This window comes from Nomascus leucogenys, chromosome 6, assembly GCF_006542625.1.
Source record: "Nomascus leucogenys isolate Asia chromosome 6, Asia_NLE_v1, whole genome shotgun sequence".
In the NCBI taxonomy this organism is placed as follows: Eukaryota; Metazoa; Chordata; class Mammalia; order Primates; family Hylobatidae; genus Nomascus; species Nomascus leucogenys.
Window position 1 is genome coordinate 86,537,821 of NC_044386.1, and position 21,860 is coordinate 86,559,680.

The 21,860-nt window shown below is 43.0% G+C and overlaps 2 protein-coding genes across 13 annotated transcripts in view; one reads left to right on the top strand and one right to left on the bottom strand.

Annotated features, from left to right (window-relative positions):
• Window positions 1-19,742, bottom strand: part of AAGAB (alpha and gamma adaptin binding protein) — a 52,457-nt gene extending 32,715 nt beyond the window's left edge. Inside the window, exon 1 of one of the 3 annotated variants that reach the window (XM_003267138.4) lies at window positions 19,565-19,742. In XM_003267138.4, the coding sequence (XP_003267186.1) occupies window positions 19,565-19,637 (73 nt within the window). In that variant the 5' untranslated portion in view covers window positions 19,638-19,742. Of the gene's footprint in view, window positions 1-19,229 lie in introns of all 3 variants that reach the window. The other 2 variants (XM_004088293.3, XM_030814629.1) reach the window with 2 other exon arrangements.
• Window positions 19,743-19,791: 49 nt separating this feature from the next.
• The window catches only part of IQCH (IQ motif containing H), a 250,784-nt gene continuing 248,715 nt past the window's right edge, over window positions 19,792-21,860 (top strand). For all 10 annotated transcript variants that reach the window (XM_012507362.2, XM_003267135.2, XM_030814630.1 and 7 more), the window contains exon 1: window positions 19,792-19,969. Coding sequence is in view for 2 of the 10 variants with exons in the window: in XM_003267135.2 (XP_003267183.2) it covers window positions 19,919-19,969 (51 nt within the window). In the remaining 8 variants the exon portion in view is untranslated. The remainder of the gene's footprint in view (window positions 19,970-21,860) is intronic.

Sequence of the window (21,860 nt, forward strand, 5' to 3'; positions counted from 1 at the left end):
CCATCAGAAAACTGTCTATGACATCCAGATATTTATATGTCAAAGATGAGTCACAGTGATCTTGAGGTTTTTTTGTTGTTGTTTTTCTGTTTTTTGCCAGACTTCCTAGAAAAACCTGCAGTGGGCTCCCTTCTTTGTCCTTCACTAAATTATTATGTTGTAGACCCTGATATGCACAAAGAAAATCAAGAGCAGCTTTCCCCTCCTCCTGGTCGATGCCAGCCTGTCTCATTCACACTGTTGGCAGCCACCTGGTGGAGCTGTAATACATCATTTTTAAAGAGACAAACACTAGGTGTTTACTTGCCAGGTCTGTTACTACAAACTCCATTTCACAGCTTACAATAGTTAATTTGTAGTGCTTTTACAAAGGAAGTTAGATGCCACCCCAGTTCTAGTAGCAAACATAAACCTTTCCTTCAGTATTAAGTGCAAGTATAAACCTCTATCCCTATCTGAGAAACTTTTTACAAAGCCATCAGTTCTCCAGTAACTCCCATTTACTTTCTCACATCCTTGGTCAACTTCTTTTCCCTATAATCTCATATGGTAAGTTACAGAAAATAAGATTCAAGAGCTTTGAAGGAAGTCATGTGCCAAGGCAACATTTCAGTTCAGTAATCCAACATCTTCCTCTTTTTAATCAGCTTTCTACTGTTCCCTGCATATCCTAATAATGATCCTTCCCTCAGAGAAAGGACAAATGTGGTAACCAATCAAATGAAAGAAAAGAGGCAGCTGGCTTTCTATGGTTCAGAATCAATAAGAGGTGATACTCTTTTTAGCATGAATTAGAAGGCAATATGAAGTTCAAGTGAATTCCCCAAACACCACAAATATCTGTTCTCCTATACACACACACACACACACACACACACACACACTTTTTATCTATATATAAACATGCACACACAAAACCCTTACTTTATGCCCTCACCTAGCCACCTCAGCCAAAAAAGACATGCATTCTAAACTAGGCACGTTGATCCTGTTAGGGATTTTTTGTGTCTCCTTCAGCAGTAAGGTAATTAAGTACACTTTTAATATCAGTAGTAGTGCACTTAACCAATCATGACATTCTTTGTGAAGCAAAGTTGTCCAGTGGTTAAATCATATTTTCTATGCCCTGAGGGAAGTGACAGCTGCCACCTCAAATCAAGATGATCCTTCCGGAAACCAGCACTCTTCTCAGAATGCAAAGTTGGTTTTATTCTTTCTCATAAACTGAAACTGCTTGACAGCCAAGCATCATAACCTCTCACCCCAGATATGAGTGTCTTTCATAGGATCCACTCTTCTGGAGACTCAACATTCTTCTTTCTTCCCTTTGTGAAGTCAGTACTAACGACAAGGGAGAAGAGCATGGAAAATACAGACAGCACAGACCTGGGGTTGGACAGGCTTGCATTTGCATGCTGGCTCTCTGCAAAGCTTTGGGCAGATTAACCTCTCTGTGTCTCATTTCCTTACCTGCAAATGGGGATGAGAACACTCCTCAAAAGGCTTAAATGAATTAAATGAAACTATGTCTAAGAAAGTGCAGGCACTGGGCACAGTAAATATTCATTTCCTTCTTCCCAACTCACTTTTTTTTCACATTTGTGACAGCACTCCTGACTAGAGGTAGGTTAGAGATGCACTGAGGAGTTAGTAAGAAACATTACAATCAGGAAATAACCATCTCCTTTAAGGTGCTTTAGCCTCGCCCTTCCACCCCAGACCACCCCCTAAAATAAACTTGAAATTTTTCTTTTCCACTGCTAAGGCATATGCTGAGACAGAAGAGAAGGCAATTAGGAAAATTATAGGAGGCAGCAGAGTCTGACGTCAGCTGAAAGGAAAAGTAGCCATTATGAAAGAACTGAGCAAAATATGACTTAGGAAAAATTCAAAACCTAGAGTTTTCATTAACCAGCAAGGGAAAAGAGAGACTTTTAAAAAATCATAGCGTATTCATACTGCTGCAAGCAATTACAATTCCTTACCCACAACTTCATGAGAATGTCATACAAAGTGGGTGCTGCTCTGTCAAATATTTTGTAGTAGTTGTGAACAGGTTAGTCCCTAAATACTAAAAGTAGATTATACTGCTCCAGTGGAAAGGGACTTTGTAGCATGGTAGTATTTAAAGGTTAAAACTGTGCAACATTAGAATTGGGACTTTACAGACAAATGTCAGGAAACTCATATCTGAGATTCCCTGTGTAATCATACCCCAGCCTTCTGGTGCAAGTATATGCAGTATTTGTTGCAGTTTATATGACAGGTCAATCACTGGAGTAGGGAAGAGTAACTGGATTGAGTTAAAGCAACATACTGCTTTAACAATAGTACAGAGATTCTGGGTTGCTTACAACATTTAATTACCTCTTCCTGACACACCCCTTTTCTCTGGTTACACTCTACATTCGCATTTCCACATGCTCTTAAGCTTTTAATATCACAGTGGAAACATTTTAAAGCTGAAGCAGAGGAAATCCAACCCAGTCCCCCTCTTTTTCCTCAAGTTTACTTTCTCCCAATAGTCATCTGGAATTGGTCACCACAGCTTCATCTTAAAATAATTGGGGAAAGTCAGCGGGCAGCGGGGTTGGGGGAGTCTCTGCTTGCTTTTAGAAGACCTTACAATGCAGTCAAACACACACACAAGAACATAAAGAAGCCATCAGGAAAGGGAGAGAGAATATGGAAAAGAGTTTTATAAAGATCAAGCAGGAAACATCAGCCTCTAAGTTTTATGGGCTGCATGCAAAGACCACTTTGTCAATCCTAGTGGCACAGCTGATGGACAATTCCTACCTACATTTTAGAGGGGTAGAGCGCTTCTCTGAAATCCATTGCTAGTTCTAAATATATCCCTAAAGCAGTGGTTCTCTATGGGGATATGATTCTCCCCAACCCTGCCAAGGGGACAAAGGTCAACACCTGCAGACATTTTTGGTCATCACAATAGGGGGATGCTACTAGCATCTAGTGAGTAGAGGTCAAAAATACTGCTAAACATCCATCCTACAATGCACAAGACGGCCCCAGAAGACAAGGAATTGTCTGGACCAAAAGGTCAACAGTGCCGAAGCTGAGATACCCTCATCTACAGCAAAGAAACCTTATGGAATTTACTGAGCTGTATTCATGAAACAAAATAAAAGTTCTGGAATGCAAAATTGGTTTTATTATTTCTCGAAGAGCTGAAACTAGTCATTACAGTCAGGCATCACAACCTCCTACCCCAGATAAAAAATATCTTCCATTTACATCTAATAAAATCTATCTCTGATAAAGTCTATCTCAAGTGTCTTCTTTGATTATTAACCATAAAAATTATTGGCAATTAACCTTAGAAGCTTTGAAAATAATCTATGAATGGTAGATTTCTAGAAGAATTCATAAGCCTAAACAGGACAATTATGAGATAAAAATAATTTTCATATTCAAATAGTAATTTTTCATAAACAAATCAGCATGAAGTAATAAAATCTTACAAGAAATGTCAATGCTCAGGATGACATCTGCAGTAGATACTAATTTACTCTAAAAAAAGACAAACATGTTTGAGATGAATTTCCCCAAACAGAATAAGTTTAATGAATAATGAAGAACATTCATTCTGTAGCCCCTGTACTCAAGTATTGAAAATAAGATTGATCTGTTAGAAAATATCAGAAAGCTAACAGATCCAATGTCCCAGCATCCAAAGGAGGGTAAAATCATTATTGGGCAACAGATGGTCAACGAATCATGGAAAACAAAAACACTAATAAGTAAGACATTATCGAAAGTAAAAATTGTGTTTCAAGACACCACCAAAAAAAACAAAATCCAAGCCACAGAATAGGAGAAAATGTTTGCAAATTATATATCAATAAGGGACTTGTAACCAGAATATATAAGAACTTTTTCATTAATAAGACGACCAGAAAACCAATTTAAAAGCGGGCAAAAAAGAGCCAGGCACGGTGGCTCACACCTGTAATCCCAGCACTTTGAGAGGCCAAAGTGGGCAGATTGCTTGAGTCCAGGAATGTGAGACAAGGCTGCCCAGCATGGCGAAACCCCGTCTCTACCAAAAATACAAAAAATTAGCTGGGTGGGACACACCTGTAATGCCAGCTTCTTGGGAGGCTGAGGCACAAGAATTGCTTGAACCCCAGAGGCAGAGGGTGCAGTGAGCCGAGATCCCACCACTGCACTCCAGCCTGGGCAAGAGAGTGAGACTCTGTCTTAAAAAAATAAAATCGTTAAAAAAAAAAAAGTGGGCAAAAAAGATTTGAATAGACATTTCACCAAAGAAGATATTAAAATGGACTATATGAACATGAAAAGATTCTCAACATCATGAGTTATTAAGGAAATGCAAATCGAAACCACAATGAGATACTACTTCACATCCACTAGAATGGCTGTAACAAAAAATACAGACAATAACAAGTATTGTTATTGTCCAAAGATACGGAGAAATTAGAATCCTCACTCATGGGAATATAAAATGGTGCAGCCACTCTGGAAGAAAACAGTTTGGCAGTTTCTTAAAATACCAAATATAAATTTACCATATGACCCAGCAATTCCACTCCCAGGCATCCACCCAAGAGAAATGAAAACAGATGTCCCATGAAAACTTGCACAAGAATGTTCATAACAGCATTATTCACAATAGCCAAAAAGTGGAAACAATCCAAATGTCTACCAACTGATGAATGGATAAACAAAATGTGGTATATCCATACAATGGTATATGAAGTACATGCTACAATATAGATGAACTTCAAAAACATTATGCTATGTGAAAGAAGCCAGACACAAAAGACCACATATTATGATTCCATTTATATAAAATGTGCAGAAAAGGCAAATCTATAACGACAAAAAGTACATTAGTGGTTTCATAGAGCTGAGGAGTGACTGCAAATAGTCACAAAGTTCCTTCTGGGATGATGGAAATGTTCTACAATCAGATTGTAATGACGGCTGCACAAATCCGTAAATGTATTAAAAAACACTGAATTATACAATTAACACAGGCAGATTGTATACTACTTATATTCCAAAAAGCTGCTAAAAACCACAGAAACTGGGAGATACTGATCCCATTACTAATAAGGTAGGTGACTGAAACACAAAATATTTTAGGTACTTAGAACAATGGATGGCACGTGAACAAATCTGGTCAATATTCATGGAATGAAGTTAACTTGTTTAAAGTCAGATAGCTTAAAAAAGGATAGAATTCAGTGCTCAATCCACAGATTTTTTTTCCACCACAGAAATCCTATACAACCCCAGGAAAATTCAGACAGAACAGCCACCCTGTTACATCAAGATCACAGTGTTGTTTATTATCAAATGATCAAACATTTTCCTGATCTGAGCAGGCTGGAGTTTGATCCAAATACAGTGACACTTTTTTTCCACTTCTGTGTCAAACCAGCCATCAGGTCTGTATGGAAAATTAAACTCTAAATAGGTTTTTGTTACTGAACTTAAAATATCATAAAGCCTCTTTAATAGTTTCACAACAGGCTAGGTGCACTGGCTCACACCTGTAACCCCAGCACTTTGGGAGGCCAAGGTGAGCGGATTAGCTGAGCTCAGGAGTTCAAGACCAGCCTGAGCAACACGGCAAAATCCCTTCTCTACAAAAAATACAAATATTAGCCAGGTGTGGTGGCGTGAGCCTGTAGTCCCAGCTACTTGTGGTGGGGTCGGGGGGCTGAGGCAGGAGAATCACTTGAGCCTGGGAGGCGAAGGCTGTAGTGAGCCAAGATCACACCAGTGCACTCCAGCCTGGGTGACAGAGCAAGATCCTGTCTAAAAAAAAAAAAATGAAAAAACAGTTTCACAACTGTCCTGGTCCATCTTAATCTATGCCAATATTGATTCCTGAATAAGAATTATTAGAGACGTATTTGTGCTATCTGTGTGTACTGGTTCCAACATAAATACAATGTTATGTCCAAAGTTAAAATAATTTTCATACCTTTGAGAGGTGAAGCCAGCTAGACTTCTTGGGTCGAATGGGGACTAGCTAAAGGATTGTAAACACACCAATCAGCACTCTGTAAAAACACACCAATCAGCACTCTGTGCCTAGCTAAAGGATTGTAAATATACCAATCAGCACTCTGTGAAAACGCACCAATCAGCACTCTGTGTCTAGCTAAAGGATTGTAAATGCACCAATCAGCACTCTGTAAAATGGACCAATCAGTGCTCTGTAAAATGGACCAATCAGCAGGACATGGGTGGGGCCAAATAAGAGAATATAAAGCTGGCCACCCGAGCCAGCAGCGGCAACCCGCTCAGGTCCCCTTCCATGCTGTGGAAGCTTTGTTCTTTCGCTCTTCACCATAAATCTTGCTGCTGCTCACTCTTTGGGTCCGCACTACCTATATGAGCTGTAACACTCACCATGAGGGTCTGCAGATTTATTCCTGAAGTCAGTGAGACCACGAACCCTCCAGGAGGAACAAATAACTCTGGATGCACCACCTTTAAGAGCTATAACACTCACTGTGAAGGTCTGCGGCTTCACTCCTGAAGTCAGCGAGACCACAAACCCACCAGAAAGAAGAAACTCCAGACACATCTGAACATCTGAGGAACAAACTCCGGACACACCATCTTTAAGAACTGTAACACTCACCACGAGGGTCTGCGGCTTCATTCTTGAGGGCAACGAGACCAAGAACCCACCAGAAGGAACCAATTCCAGACATATTTTGGCGACCATGAAGGGACTATCGCCAAGTGGTGAGTACCATCAGACCCCTTTCACTTGTTATTCTGTCCTATTTTGCCCTAGAATTCGGGGGCTAAATACCGGGCACCTGTCGGCCAGTTAAAAGTGACTAACGTGGTCGCCAGACTAAAGACACGGGTGTCAGGCTTTCTGGGAAAGGGCTCTCTAATAACCCCAAACTCTTTGAAGTTGGGAGCGTTGGTTTGCCTGGAACCAGCTTCCACTTTTCCTGTACTTCTGGGCTGAGCCAAGGGTCAACAGAGAGAAAGCCATTCAGCTCTGGGGTCCCGACAACAAATTGGTTGACCCTGCGGCCACGAGCAGAACTCTCAAAGTTAAGTTGCCCAAGCAAGACTCACCCATCTATCCTATCTATCCTGACCCTTGCCTCCTGGGTCCTAATGCCTGTCAGACAAACTTTCTCTTGCCTCTCTTCTCTGAGGCTAGTCCCGCTTCTAAAAACTACTCCCTGCCTCTGGTGCTTTTCTAGTTTCTCCTATAAGAATGATTTCCAGTATAAACTCCAGGACTCTATTCCCTTCTTTAGGCACCAGGGCTCACCAATCAAAAAGACATTTTTTGCCCAAAGCCTCCGTCGGGGGTGGGGGGACTATCTTATCTGGAATTTTAGGATCCCTCCTCAGACTAGCAGGCCTAACAAAATATATTCCTGAAGCTCGGATATGGGGAGCTCAGAAATGACATCCTTCCTATCCATATGATGAGAAGTAAGGACAAAAGGCATCACTCTTCCAACCCTGGAGATCCCTTCCCTCCCTCAGGGTATGGCCCTACTCTTCATTTTTGGGGCACAACATCTTTATAGGACAGAGGTAAAGTCCCAACACTAACAGGAGAATGCTTAGGACTCTTAACAGGTTTTCGAGAATGTGTTGGTAAGGGCCACTAAATCCGACCTTCCTCGGTCCTCTTTGTGGTCTAGGAGGACAGGCAAGGGTGCAGGTTTTTGAGAATGTGTCAGTAAGGGCCACTAAATCTGACCTTCCCCGGTCCTCCTTGTGGTCTAGGAGGAAAACTAGTGTTTCTGCTGCTGTGTCGGTGAGCGCAACTATTCCCATCAGCAGGGTCCAGGGACGGTGGTGGGTTCTTGGGCGGGGGGGCGCGAGGAGGGGAACAAACTAAAACCACAGGCGGTTTTGTCTTTCAGATGGGAAACACTCACCTTTTAAATGCATCCTAAGCCATTGGGACCAATTTGACCCACAAATCCTGGAAAAGAGGCGGCTCATTTTCTTCTGCATTATGGCTTGGCCCCAATATTCTCTCTCTGATGGGGAAAAATGGCCACCTGAGGGAAGTATAAATTACAATACTATCCTGCAGCTTGACCTTTTCTGTAAGAGGGAAGGCAAATGGAGTGAAATACCTTATGTTCAAGCTTTTTTTTCATTGAAGAATACACAACTATGCAAAGCTTGCAATTTACATCCCACAGGAGGACCTCTCAGCTTACCCCCATATCCTAGCCTCCCTATAGCTCCCCTTCCTATTAATGATCAGCCTCCTCTAATCTCCCCGGCCCAGAAGGAAACAAGCAAAGAAATCTCCAAAGGACCACAAAAACCCCAGGGCTATCGGTTATGTCCCCTTCAAGCTGTAGGGGGAGGAGACTTTGGCCCAACCCGGGTACATGTCCCCTTCTCCCTCTCTGATTTAAAGCAGATCAAGGCAAACCTGGGGAAGTTCTCAGATGATCCTGCTAGGTACATAGATGTCCTACAGGGTCTAGGGCAAATCTTTGACCTCACTTGGAGAGATGTCATGCTATTAGATCAAACCCTGGCCTTTAATGAAAAGAATGTGGCTTTAGCTGCAGCCCAAGAGTTTGGAGATAACTGGCAACCTAGTCAAGTAAATGACAAAATGACAGCCAAAGAAGGAGACAAATTCTCTACCAGTCAGTAAGCTGTCCCAGTATGGATCCCCACTGGGACCTCAACTCAGATCATGGGGACTGGAGTCACAAACATCTGTTGACCTGTGTTCTAGAAGGACTAAGGAGAATTAGGATAAAGTCCATGAATTATTCAATGATGTCCACCATAACTCAGGGAAAGGAGAAGACCCTTCTGCCTTCCTCAAGCGGCTACAGGAAGACTTAAGAAAATATACTCCCCTGTCACCCGACTCACTCGTGGGTCAATTAATCCTAAAAGATAAGTTTATTACCCAATCAGTCGCAGATATCAGGAAAAAGCTCCAAAAGTGAGCCCTGGGCCCTGAACAAAATCTGGAGGCATTATTAAACCTGGCAACCTCAGTGTTCTATAATAGGGACCAAGAAGAACAGGCCCAAAAGGAAAAGCGAGATCAGAGAAAGGCCACAGCCTTAGTCATGGCCCTCAGACAAACAAACCTTGGTGGTTCAGAGAAGACAGAAAATGGAGCAGGCCAATCACCCGGTGGGGCTTGTTATCAGTGTGGTGTTCGAGGACACTTTAAAAAGATTGTCCAATGAAGCGGCCCCCTCACCCATGTCCACTATGCCAAGGCAATCACTGGAAGGTACACTGCCCCAGAGGACAAAGGTTCTCTGGGCCAGAAGCCACCAACCAGATAATCCAACAACACAACTGAGGGTGCCTGGGCCAAGCACCAGCTCATGTCATCACTCTCACTGAGCCCCGGGTACATTTAACCATTGACAGCCAGGAAATTGACTTTCTCATGGACACTAGCGTGGCCTTCTCAGTGTTAATCTCCTGTCCTAGACAACTGTCCTCAAGGTCCGTTATCATCGAATCCTGGGATAGCCTATAACCAGGTATTTCTCCCACCTTCTCAGTTGTAATTGGGAAACTTTGCTACAGATAGTAAGTATGCTTATCTAATCCTACATGCCCATGCTGCAATATGGAAAGAAAGGGAGCTCCTAACTTTTGGGGGAACCCCCATTAAATATCATAGGGAAACCATGGAGTTATTGCACGCAGTGCAAAAACCCAAAGAGCTGGCAGTCTTACACTGCTGAAGCCATCAAAAGGGGAAGAAGAGGGGGAGAAGAGCAGCATAAGCGGCTGGCAGAGGCAGGGAAAGACCAGCAGAAAGGAAAGAGAGAAAGAGACAGAAAGTCAGAGAGAGAGAGAGAGAGAGAGGAAGAGAAGAGACAAAGAAGGAGTCAAAGAGAGAGACAGAGAGAGGAAGAGACAGAGGCAGAAAGTCAAAGAGAGAAGAAAAGAGAGGAAGAGACAGACAAACGGAGTCAGAGAGAAAGAAAGAGACAAAGTCAAAGACAGAAGGAAAGAGAGAAAGAGACAGAAAGTCAGAGAAAGAGAGAGGAAGAAACAGAGACAAAGAGAAGGAGACAGAGAGAGGAAGAGACAGAGAGGCAGAAAGTCAAAGAGAGAAGGAAAGAGGAAGAGACAGAGACAAAGAATAAGTCAAAGAGAGAGAAAGAGAAAAGTAGTAAAGAAAAAAGTGTACCCTATTCCTTTAAAAGTCAGGGTAAATTTAAAACCTATAATTGATAATTCAAGATCTTCTCCATAACCCTATAACACTCCAATAAACAAGGGTGTAGCTCGAAAGCACTGAGGCCACTGACAACCCATAGCCTTCCTATCAAAAATCCTTAACCCAGCAGGTTTCCTAACAGGGGATCTAAAGCTTAATTAATTACTATACAAAGGTCCGACCAGACCTAGGAAGAACTCCCTGCAGGACAGGATAATAGATGGTTCCTCCAGGGCAATTAAGGGAAAAAGACACAATGGGTATTCAGTAAGTGATAAGGAAACTCTTGCAGAAGCAGAGTTAGGAAAATTGCCTAACAATTGGTCTGCTCAAACGTGTGCAAGCTGTTTGCATTGTTTGCACTCAGCCAAACCTTAAAGTACTTACAGTATCAGGAAGGAGCCATCCATACCAATTCTAAGTTAATATGGACTGAACGAGGTCTTATTAATAGCAAAGAATAATTGAAATCCCAAACTTACAAGGTTTTCAACAAAAGTAAAGTTTGCTAAAAGTTAACAATGTAACATGTATTATCCTACTACCACATACTCTCAAAGGATTTCTCAGACAGTTTACAAGAAATAATGATACCTATCCTTAACAATCCCAAATAGACTCTTTGGCAGCAGTGACTCTCCAAAACCGCGAGGCCTAGACCTCCCCACTGCTGAGAAAGGAGAACTCTGCACCTTCTTGGGGAAGAGTGTTTTTTTACACTAACCAGTCAGGGATAGTACGAGATGCTGCCCAGCGTTTACAGAAAAAGGCTTCTGAAATCAGACAATGCCTTTCAAACTCTTATACTAACCTCTGGAGTAGGGCAACATGGCTTCTCCCCTTTCTAGGTCCCATGACAGCCATCTTGCTATTACTTGCCTTCGGGCCCTGTATTTTTAGCCTCCTTGTCAAATTTGTTTCCTCTAGGATTGAGGCCACCAAGCTACAGATGGTCTTACGAATGGAACCCTAAATGAGCTCAACTAACAACTTCTACCGAGGACCCCTGGACCAACCCGCTGGCCCTTTTGCTGGCCTAAAGAGTTCCCCTCTAGAGGACACTACAACTGCAGGGCCCCTTCTTTGCCCCTATCCAGCAGGAAGTAGCTAGAACAGTCATCGCCCAATTCCCAACAGCAGCTGGGGTGGCCTGTTTAGAGGGGGGATTGAGAGGTGAAGCCAGCTGGACTTCCTGGGTCGAGTGGGGACTAGCTAAAGGACTGTAAACACACCAATCAGCACTCTGTAAAAACACACCAATCAGCACTCTGTGCCTAGCTAAAGGATTGTAAATGCACCAATCAGCGCTCTGTAAAAACACACCAATCAGCACTGTGTCTAGCTAAAGGATTGTAAATGCACCAATCAGCACTCTGTAAAATGGACCAATCAGCAGGACGTGGGCGGGGCCAAATAAGGGAATAAAAGCTGGCCACCCAAGCCAGCAGCAGCAACCCACTCAGGTCCCCTTCCACGCTGTGGAAGCTTTGTTCTTTTGCTCTTCACAATAAATCTTGCTGCTGCTCACTCTTTGGGTCCGCACTACCTTTATGAGCTGTAACACTCACTGTGAGGGTCTGCAGCTTCATTCCTGAAGTCAGCAAGAACACGAACCCACTGGGAGGAACAAACAACTCCGGGCGCGCCACCTTTAAGAGCTGTAACACTCACTGCAAAGGTCTGTGGCTTCACTCCTGAAGTCAGCGAGACAACGAACCCACCAGAAGGAAGAAACTCCAGACACTCACCACAAGGGTCCGCGGCTTCATTCTTGAAGTCAGTGAGACCAAGAACCCACCAGAAGGAACCAATTCCAGACACACCTTGACCTTATAAAAAATGATTTTTTATCAGATTGCATTATTTGTTGAGTGTCATTATTTGTTAAGGAATTATTGGGGCATATTCCTTAAGAGAAAAGGCAGTAAGTTGTTTAAACCAAATGACCACTGCATACTTTCTAGATTTTTACCTTTTGCCATACAAAAACAAAGCAGTTAAATGGTCCAGAAATAAAAGTCTGATTCTAAACATGCTCAGAGCCCTCCAGGATGATAAAATATTCTCTGTATCATAAGTGGTTTTGTACAATATGGGCTGATGTGTAATACTGTTCCACTGGTATTTCTCCTCCTACTCTCCACCACCCCCTCATTTATGGGTATGCCATTTGATGAAAGGACACCTTATAATCATTTCACACATCAACAGTATCTAAAAGACTAGTCTAAAACTTCACATGAAAAGTCAAATTCTCTACTCCACAAGTAAGGAAACAAACTGCATACCAATAGAGTCATCTTCATTTATTATTTAACTTACCACACTTTATCTACTAAGGCTTCAACTACCATCAAAAAACAAACTAATTGTAAACTGATTTTGAAAGCCATAGTTTTCATTTTAATAGTGAAATCATCTACTGAAATTTCTCCTACTACTACCTGCACTCTGAATCCACAGAGTCTAGTTGCTAAGTTGACCATATTTTCCATGTATAGAACTGGAATTGAATCTTAGCTCCCCAGCTTTTGGGAATTGAACTTTGGGAAACCACAGCTTTACTGACCTTTAATTTCACATACACACATACTGGAATGTAATGTGGACATGTTTTTTTTAAGTCCCTTTGGGTCTGGAGAAAGTATGAACATTTACACTTCTCTTCCTCTTTAGATTGAGGACAACCTCCCTCTTTTAATAAACACAAAAATCAATCCTTCTTTTAATGTTGGTTGAAAAAATATAAATATATTAAGTATCACAGCCAAAAACAATCTTTTCCCTCACCCCAGTCATCAGCTGAACTCACTGCCCTCATCTGACCATCTACTGAATCTCTCTGTGATGACAACTCTAGGCCCTTGTGGTACATCTTGCTGGCCCAATCTTCCATTCTTTGAAGAAAATAAAGACATGGAAATACACAATCCAATCAAAGGCAGAATCCTCTTACCACAACAAAATAAGTAACTTTGCTTAAGTAAAAATTACTTATTCCCAGAGAAAACCAAAGAGTGCACTCAAAATACCTCAAGAAGCTACAGAAAAACACACATTTGAAGACTCAAGCTTTTATCCCTGTGCTGTTGCTAGACAATGGTGTCAAAGCAGCACAATAGCCTCTACCTTTGAAATCACAATGTTCTCTTTAGTAAATTACTTCAAGATACTTTTGCAAGTATAGGAGTCTGACAGATCTAGAAACAAATTCCCAATCTTGCAGAAGAATGCATGTTTTCCACAGAAGCAATGTCAGGAATATGGCTGGCTTTCCTGTGTAACTCTCCAAGGCCTAGTTTACCCATTATATAATTGTGCTTTCTGGTTTTGCAGTTTCAGAAACCCGAGGACCGGAGGGTTATTTCTATGGGTAAATGCATCTGAATTTCAAACACAAAAGGTTAAATTTTCTACTCTGTAAGTCACCTACTGCAACCTTAAAATAAGGCTTGATTCCTAAGTTTTCAAAAACTAAAAGAGAAAAAAAATTAAGTCAAGTTAAGAAGCATTATATAAATCTTGCATAAAAATGAGTAACATAATAACCCAGAATTTTTCTTTTCTTTTTTTTTTTTTTTTAAGACTGGGTCTCACTCTGTCGCCCAGGCTGGAGTGCAGTGGCGTGATCTGAACTTACTACAACCTCTGCCTCCCAGGTTCAAGCAATCCTCCTGCCTCAGCCTCCGGAGTAGCTGGAAATACAGGTGCACACCACCACACCCAGCTAATTTTTGCATTTTTAGTAGAGACAGGGTTTCACTACGTTGGCCAGGCTGCTCTCTAACTCCTGACCTCAGGTGATCAGCCCCCCTCGGACTCCCAAAGTGCTGGGATTACAGGCATGAGCCACCACGCCCAGCCAATGACATAGAATTTTACATCTAGAAGAGATGTTAGAAATGATCTCAAATAACCCTTTATTTTTAATGTTAATCCTGTACAGTAAGAATCACCAATACATAACATCTCTGAGTTCACTCAATTGAGAAAATAAAAATCCAGACACTGTTAGACTACCTATCAGGTATGCATAATGCTCTTTTTTAATATGTATTTAATATAATACACATATTAAATAATGCTCCATTTATTGGTTTCGATGGCAACAATTTTTTTCCCTTCCATTCAGAATTAAGACTTTAATCACCCCAAATGGCAATGTGAGCATATTTTAAAACCGTTTAGGGGTTAATCTTCTCTCTCATTGCTTACTCCAGTGCCACCACCTTAAATTAAAATAGTTCTGACTGCTAAGGAATCTCAACACATTACATTCACACATTCCCATGCACACAAATCCCGAATTTGAACATATGCCCCAGCACCTGGGCAAGTCATTTAGTATTTCCAAAGCACAGTTTCTTCATCTGCAAAATGGATACAACCTACCTTCACAGGGATACAAAGACCAAAGTAAATTATGTGAAAACACGTTTGGGAAGAGTACAGATATACATATAAATGCTTGCTATGATTACAGGAGCTCTAAATTTCTGCATTTCACTAAAAGGAAGAATTTTGTTCCGATGTAGAAACTGAATGGACTACAGCTGCTGAGTTGGCATTACATACTTTAAAACCAAACAAGTTTCCAGGGACTTTTCTATCTCAAGTTCCTTCTAGGGAAGTAGAGTAAGATGTTAAAACTTACGTATCTTCATTTTAATATTTTCACAGGTGGAGCATACACTTTCTTTCTTTTTTTTTTTTTCTTGAGACTTTGAGGCAGGGTCCCACTGTCACCCAGGGTGGTGTGCAGTGGCATGATCTCAGCTCACTGCAACCTCTGCCTGCTGCGTTCAAGTGACCCTCCAGCCTCAGCCACCTGAGTAGCTAGGATTATAGGCATGCACCACCACACCCAGCTAATTTTTGCATTTTTAGTAGAGACAGGGTTTCACTACGTTGGCCAGGCTGCTCTCTAACTCCTGACCTCAAGTGATTTGCCTGCCTTGACCTCCCAAAGTGCTGGGATTACAGGCGTGAGCCACCATGCCTGGCCCATGGAGGATACACTTTCTACATTCCTCTCAAGGGCAGGAACAGTATCTTAAGCATTATTTTAGCTGCAGTAACTGGAACAGAGACTGTCTCTGTGTTTAATAAATATTCATCAGAATATACTTTTCCAGAATAAAGTAAAACTTTTGTAAAATATATGTGAGGTGGAAAGAGCTCTGGCCGTGGAGTAGATATTTGCTCCCATATCGTGTATTACAAGTCCCTCAAGCATCCTGAGGCTTCATTTCCCTTTAAAAAATCTACCCTGTCACTGGGTGCGGTGGCTCACGCTTGTAATCGCAGCACTTTGGGAGGCTGAGGCGGGCAGATCACGAGGTCAGGAGATGGAGACCATCCTGGCTAACACGGTGAAACTCCATCTCTACTAAAAAATACAAAAAATTACCTGAGCTTGGTGGCGGGCGCCTGTAGTCCCAGCTACTCAGGAGGCTGAGGCAGGAGAATGGCGTGAACCCAGGAGGTGGAGCTTGCAGTGAGCCGAGATCTTGCCATTGCACTCCAGCCTGGGTGACAGAGCGAGACTCCATCTCAAAAATAAAATAAAATAAAATAAAATAAAATAAAATAAAATAAAATAAAATATCTACCCTCTCAGTAACGCCCCTTTTATTTGATGTCAGACGTCCACCCAGAATACTGCAAATAAGGCCTTTGAGTGACAAAAAGAAAGTTTCTAATGAAGTCCATGCATGCACTTTACGCATAGTAGAGGCCTACTGATTCTTTTTTTTTTTTTTTTTTTTTGAGATGGAGTCTCGCTCTGTCGCCCAGGCTGGAGTGCAGTGGCACAATCTCGGCTCACTGCAAGCTCCGCCTCCCGGGTGCACGCCATTCTCCTGCCTCAGCCTCTCCAAGTAGCTGGGACTACAGGCGCCCGCCACCACGCCCGGCTAATTTTTTGTATTTTTAGTAGAGACGGGGTTTCACCGTGGTCTCGATCTCCTGACCTCGTGATCCGCCCGCCTCGGCCTCCCAAAGTGCTGGGATTACAAGCATGAGCCACCGCACCCGGCCTACTGATTATTATTTTAAGTGTGTGTGTGTGTGTGTGTGTGTGTATTTGAGACAGGGTCTTGCTCTGTCACCTAGGCTGGAGGGCAGTAGCACCATCACAACTCACTGCAGCCTCGATCTCCCAGGCTCAAGCAATCCTCCCACCTCAGCCTCCCAAGGAGCTAGGACAACAGGCACATACCACTATGCCCGGCTAATTAACATTTTTATTTTTATTTTGTAGAGACTAGGTCTCCCTATGTTGCCCAGGCTGGTCTTGAACTCCTGTGCTCAAGTGACCCTCCGGCCCTGGCCTCCCAAAGTGTTGGAATTCCAAGCATGCACCACTGCATTTGGACTGTTTTAAGAATAATTCTAATAAGCTGTTATTTGGTTATATTTCCCACTGGTGGTTAAAAGCACTAAGATAGATCAGATATCCAAGGAAAGAGAAATTGGAGAACCCTAAAGGTTTCTCTCGCTGATACATGAAGTAGAACCAAACTTTCCCAAAAAGGTAGATCCAATTCAATCCAAAACTATTCTATGGCCTAATATCACCGAACACTTGACAAAATATTATGTGGGCTCCATCTCTTACCTCAAAATTAGAGTCAACCTATGATTAATTTAATCCCAGCTTTAATTACAGTCAAAGAATGAATGCTCAGCAAATACTTCATTCTAACGCTATCCACTGCTACCCTATTCACAACCTTGGAAGAAATGATACGCCCTCTTTTATGGTTCACTTTTCCTTATTCAAGTAATCTGCTCACTAGCTGTTCCTCTTTTATTTTTTACTACATGACAGTAACGAGTTGCAATGGAAAGGTCATCTGATTTTAACCCAAATTGGAATTATCTAAGAGCATTTTACATAGAGATAAAATGGATTATTTTACAGAATTAATTTTACCCCCAATAATGCTAATACACTTTACAGAAGTACAATGTTACTATTTGCTAACTACAGGTAATCAGCTACTTCAAGGCAGTGACCATGTTTGCCGATTGGGATCGTTAAAGCACACAACAGAGCACCATAGCGTTTAGAATAATTAATATTCCTGAGATTGTCTTGAAAAGACTTTCATGTATCGCTAATAGGATTCCAAATGCATGTAAGTCTTTTGGAAAGTTAGTTACATCTTTAAGAATCTTGAGCAAATTCTGGTTTATTCACTAGATGGTTATATGTGAGAAACTAATTTTTGATAAATCTGAGGATAAGAACTGTGTATCTAAAAAATTTAAAAAAACAGAAATAATTGTGTATCAAATGTAATTACAATTATTTCTTTTTAAGAAATTGCAATGGAAAAAAAGACTGGAAAGAAATGTTAGCAGTATTTGTAGTTGGGTAATGAGACTATGGCTATTTTCTCTGTATGCTAAATTTTACTTAGTAAGTATGCACTAGTTTTACAATAAAACAATTAAAGAAAAAAGAGGAAGGAAGGAAGAAAAAAAGGAAGAAAGGAGGGAAGGGAGGAAATGGGAAGGAGCACTGCTTAAAGTTAAGAAAATGGCCTAATTAGACCAGTTAGTTAACAGTTAAATGCTATAATTAAGCTTTTACCCTAGCAAGGAACTTTCTAAGTGATCACAAATGATAACTAAGTCATATAATATCTGCACTGAAGGGACATCTTACCTAATTCTGTCATTTGACAGGTGTAGCAAAGAAATTATACAATGCTTTACAGTTTACAAAGTGTGTCCAAAATGTCACATCATCTGTCCTTCAAATACTCCTGAAATAGGCTCATATGCCCCATTTTAAGGATCAGGAAATTGAGGGTTAAAGAGATAGTAATGTGCCTTAATAATAATGTCTATGATTTATCAAATGTTTACTATGTGCCAGACTCTGGGTTAAGCACAATCCTGTGAAAATCATCCCTACTTTATAGATAGAAGGTGAAGGGGCCGGACGCGGTGGTGACTCACACCTGTAATCCCAGCACTTTGGGAGGCCAAGGCAGGCAGATCACTTAAGCCCAGGAGTTCCAGACCAGCCTGGGCAACATGGCCAAACCCCGTATGACGAGGAGAGGGGGGGCAATTAGCCGGGCATGGTGGCACCTGTAGTCCCAGATACTTGGGAGGCTGAGGTGGGGGGATGGCTTGAGCCCAGGAGGCAGAGGTTGCAGTGAGCCGAGATAACGCCACTGCACTCCAGCCTGGGCAGTAGAGTGAGACCCTATCTCAAAACAAAAATTTAAAAAAAGGAGAGAAAAGAGAAAGTGAAGGGTAGCCAGGCACAGTGGCTCACGCCTGTAATCTCAGCACTTTGGGAGGCCAAGACAGGAGGATCACTTGAAACCACGAGTTGGAGACCAGCCTGAGCAACATAGCAAGACCCTGGCTCTACAAAAAAATAAAAAAATTAGCCAAGGTTCGTGGTGTGAGCCTGTAGTCCCAGTTACTTGAGAGACTGAGGCAGGAGGATCGCTTGAGCCCAGGAGCTCGAGGCTGAAGTGAGCTATGATCGCATCACTGCACTCCAGCCCGGGCGACAGAGCAAGATCCCGTCTCTTTAAAAAAAAAAGAAAGAAAGAAAAGAAGGAAGGAAGGAAGGAATGTAGGTAGGTTAGGTGACTTGCTCGAGATCATACAGCTAAGTCACTGCTCTGATTCTAAGCCATACACTTAAAACAGAAGTCTTGAGTTACCTATAATTCAACTTCACAGAGCCCTATAGTAGAATTGGCTTATGATCCATCCCATGTTCTCTCTTTTAAGAGTTACTAAGTCTGACAGTCATTATGAGGGTCTATAAGCAAAAGCACTAGCCCAATCATACCCAAAAACTCATGTTGGCGGAGAGCCCATGCCTCAGAAGAAAGGGGTGAATAACTAGAGTGGAGGGGACAAAGCTAACAAGTCTTATAATGTACACATTAAGAAGCAGAATAAACTTCAGAATTCAGAGTAAACACTCTCTCCCGGAGCAACAAGGATAGCAACATCACGGTATCAACAATTCCAGCACCTTACACTCCTGTAACCTAGCGCAATTTCCGGAGAGCCTTCAGGTTCATCTCAACGAATCCTCGCAAAAACCTGTGGGCTGGGCTGGGCAGAGCGGGAAATCACTCTCACTTTACACAGGAAGCCGAAAGGAACGCAGAAGAAGGCCGGGTGGGCAGAAAAGCACGAGATTAAGAGCTAGGGGCAGCCACCTGGGGAGACTGGGCGCCTCCACTGACTGGAGGAAGAACGCAGGGCCCGCGGCGGGGACAAGGCCCAGAGAGGCCGTGGTGCTGGGTCCGTCGCCCGCCGAGGCTCAGGGGCCTTGGAAGTCGGCCCAGGCGCCTATCTACTCACGTTGGACCAGCTGGTCTCCAGAGAAGGCGGAGGAGCAGCTGGTGACCAACGCACAGGGTATGCCAGCAGCCATAGCTGCGCTCGCGAGCCGGTTCCGTCAGGCAGCCGCTTCCGCCTTGGGCTGCACCACGGCCGCCGGCGCGAGGGGGAGACAGGCGGGGGAGGGCGTTCTCGGAATGACCAGGCTGGCCTGACCCCGCCCCTAGACCCCCTTCCGCTCCCAGCGTGGAACAGGCCAGGCCGCGCGCGGTGTTGCCATGGGGACGAGCTGACCCGGCTGAAGGTTTCCGTGTTTGGAAACCGCGCCTCCGCGGAGGTAGCCGTGCCCTGAGGTAGCCGTTACCTGACCTAGCCATGGCACAGAGCACTGAAAACCACGACCCTGTCGGAGCCATCTTAATCCAGGTGGGAAACGGGTTTACCCCGGCCCTGCTCAGCCGCGCCACTTCCGAGCGAGGTCCCGCGCGCCGATTCACCGACGCTCACCCATTTGGTGCGCCGCCCCTAGACTGCCTTCAACACGCGAGAGGCTCCCAAAAATGCCCACCCAGACCTTCCCTCACGGCCCAGCATACTCCCGGTGACTTACCCTGTAGGTTACGCCCCAGAAGCACGACTTTCTGCCTCTGGGAAAACTCTAAAACCGTTACCCGGAACCTTTACTTCAGAAAAATTCACCTCACGCTGAGGCATTTTTAAATGTTATATTCTGAAAAATTTGAACCCATAACGTCGGGAGTGGAGGAAAGACAAATGGGACACTCTAAGAGTTGATAAGAAATTTGGCGACAAATTGAAATATGTGAATTGCTTTTCTTAAACACCCCAGTTTTTTAGATCTAAATGTTCCTCGTTGGAGAATACACAGAAAAATCAAGATAACTTGGAATGAAAAAATGTGACATTTAAAAACTTAGTGAAAGACCTTTTTAATTTGAGAGGGGAAATGTCAAGAAAGTCTTGTCCAATACAGCTCAATTTGTAACAGTTGCACTCAGATGTTTCTGAAATGATTGTGGCATTTTGTTTTCACATTTATATGAGGTAGCTTTAAGATATTTCCGGCCGGGCGCGGTGGCTCACGCTTGTAATCCCAGCACTTTGGGAGGCCGAGGCGGGCGGATCACGAGGTCAGGAGATCGAGACTACGGTGAAACCCCGTCTCTTCTAAAAAATACAAAAAATTAGCCGGGCGTGGTGGCGGGCGCCTGTAGTCCCAGCTACTCGGAGAGGCTGAGGCAGGAGAATGGCGTGAACCCGGGAGGCGGAGCTTGCAGTGAGCCGAGATTGCGCCACTGCACTCCAGCCTGGGCGACAGAGCGAGACTCCGTCTCAAAAAAAAAAAAAAAAGATATTTCCACATATATCATCGGTTTTAACTATCACATATATAATAGCTGCATTTGACTAAGTCTTGAAGTCATTTGTTTAAGGGCACTCTATCAGGACTGTCACTCAGTTGGTCTGAAGTGGGTCTTACTCGTCAAAGGGATCTAATTTTTCTGGCAGAATTTTGATCTCTCACCTCCCATCTAGGAGAGACTTCCCTAAATGTACCTTTTCCCAAATACAAGCCCCTGAACTCACCAATTTCATAGACTTCCCCATTAAGAATCATACCTAAATCTTACCTGATCTTTTCTCACCCTCACTTTCACCATCACGCAGCAATGAGTTTAGCCAAACTGCGAAGTCTGAGGGAACAGTCCCCGAAAAACTGCCCTAACTTCAACACTCACTACCTGCAAGTTCAGGGGTCCCCAGAACCACCTCACTTCAGACCAGCTGGGTATAAACTTAGGGGCCCCATCACCACCCTCACATTCAATGATTCACTAGAACTATTCGCAGAGCTCAGGGAAGTGCTGTGCTCACACCTCCAGTTTTATTACAGTGAAAGCATACAAATTAATCAGCCAAGGGAAGAGATGCGTAGGACAGAGTCTAGGAGGTGTCCAAACACAGAGCTTTTGGTCATCTTATCCCTGTGGAGTCATGGACGTCATTACCTGCATTACTTCCTCCCAGCCACAATATGTGACAATATGCATAGAATATTGCAACTAGAGAAGCTTATCTGAGGCTTTGATGTCCAGAGTTTTTACTGGGGTTCAAGCTCACACTGCCCTTGTGGTTGACCATTAATCTCCAGCCCCTCCTGAATACTTTTAGTCTCCCACTGCTCCAGAGGTCTGAGCTGATACAGTGTGGATCAAAACACCCATTATAAATCATGTTATTAGACTGTCTGGTGGCCAAAGCCCACAGACAAAGACACTTCTATCAGGCAGGACAT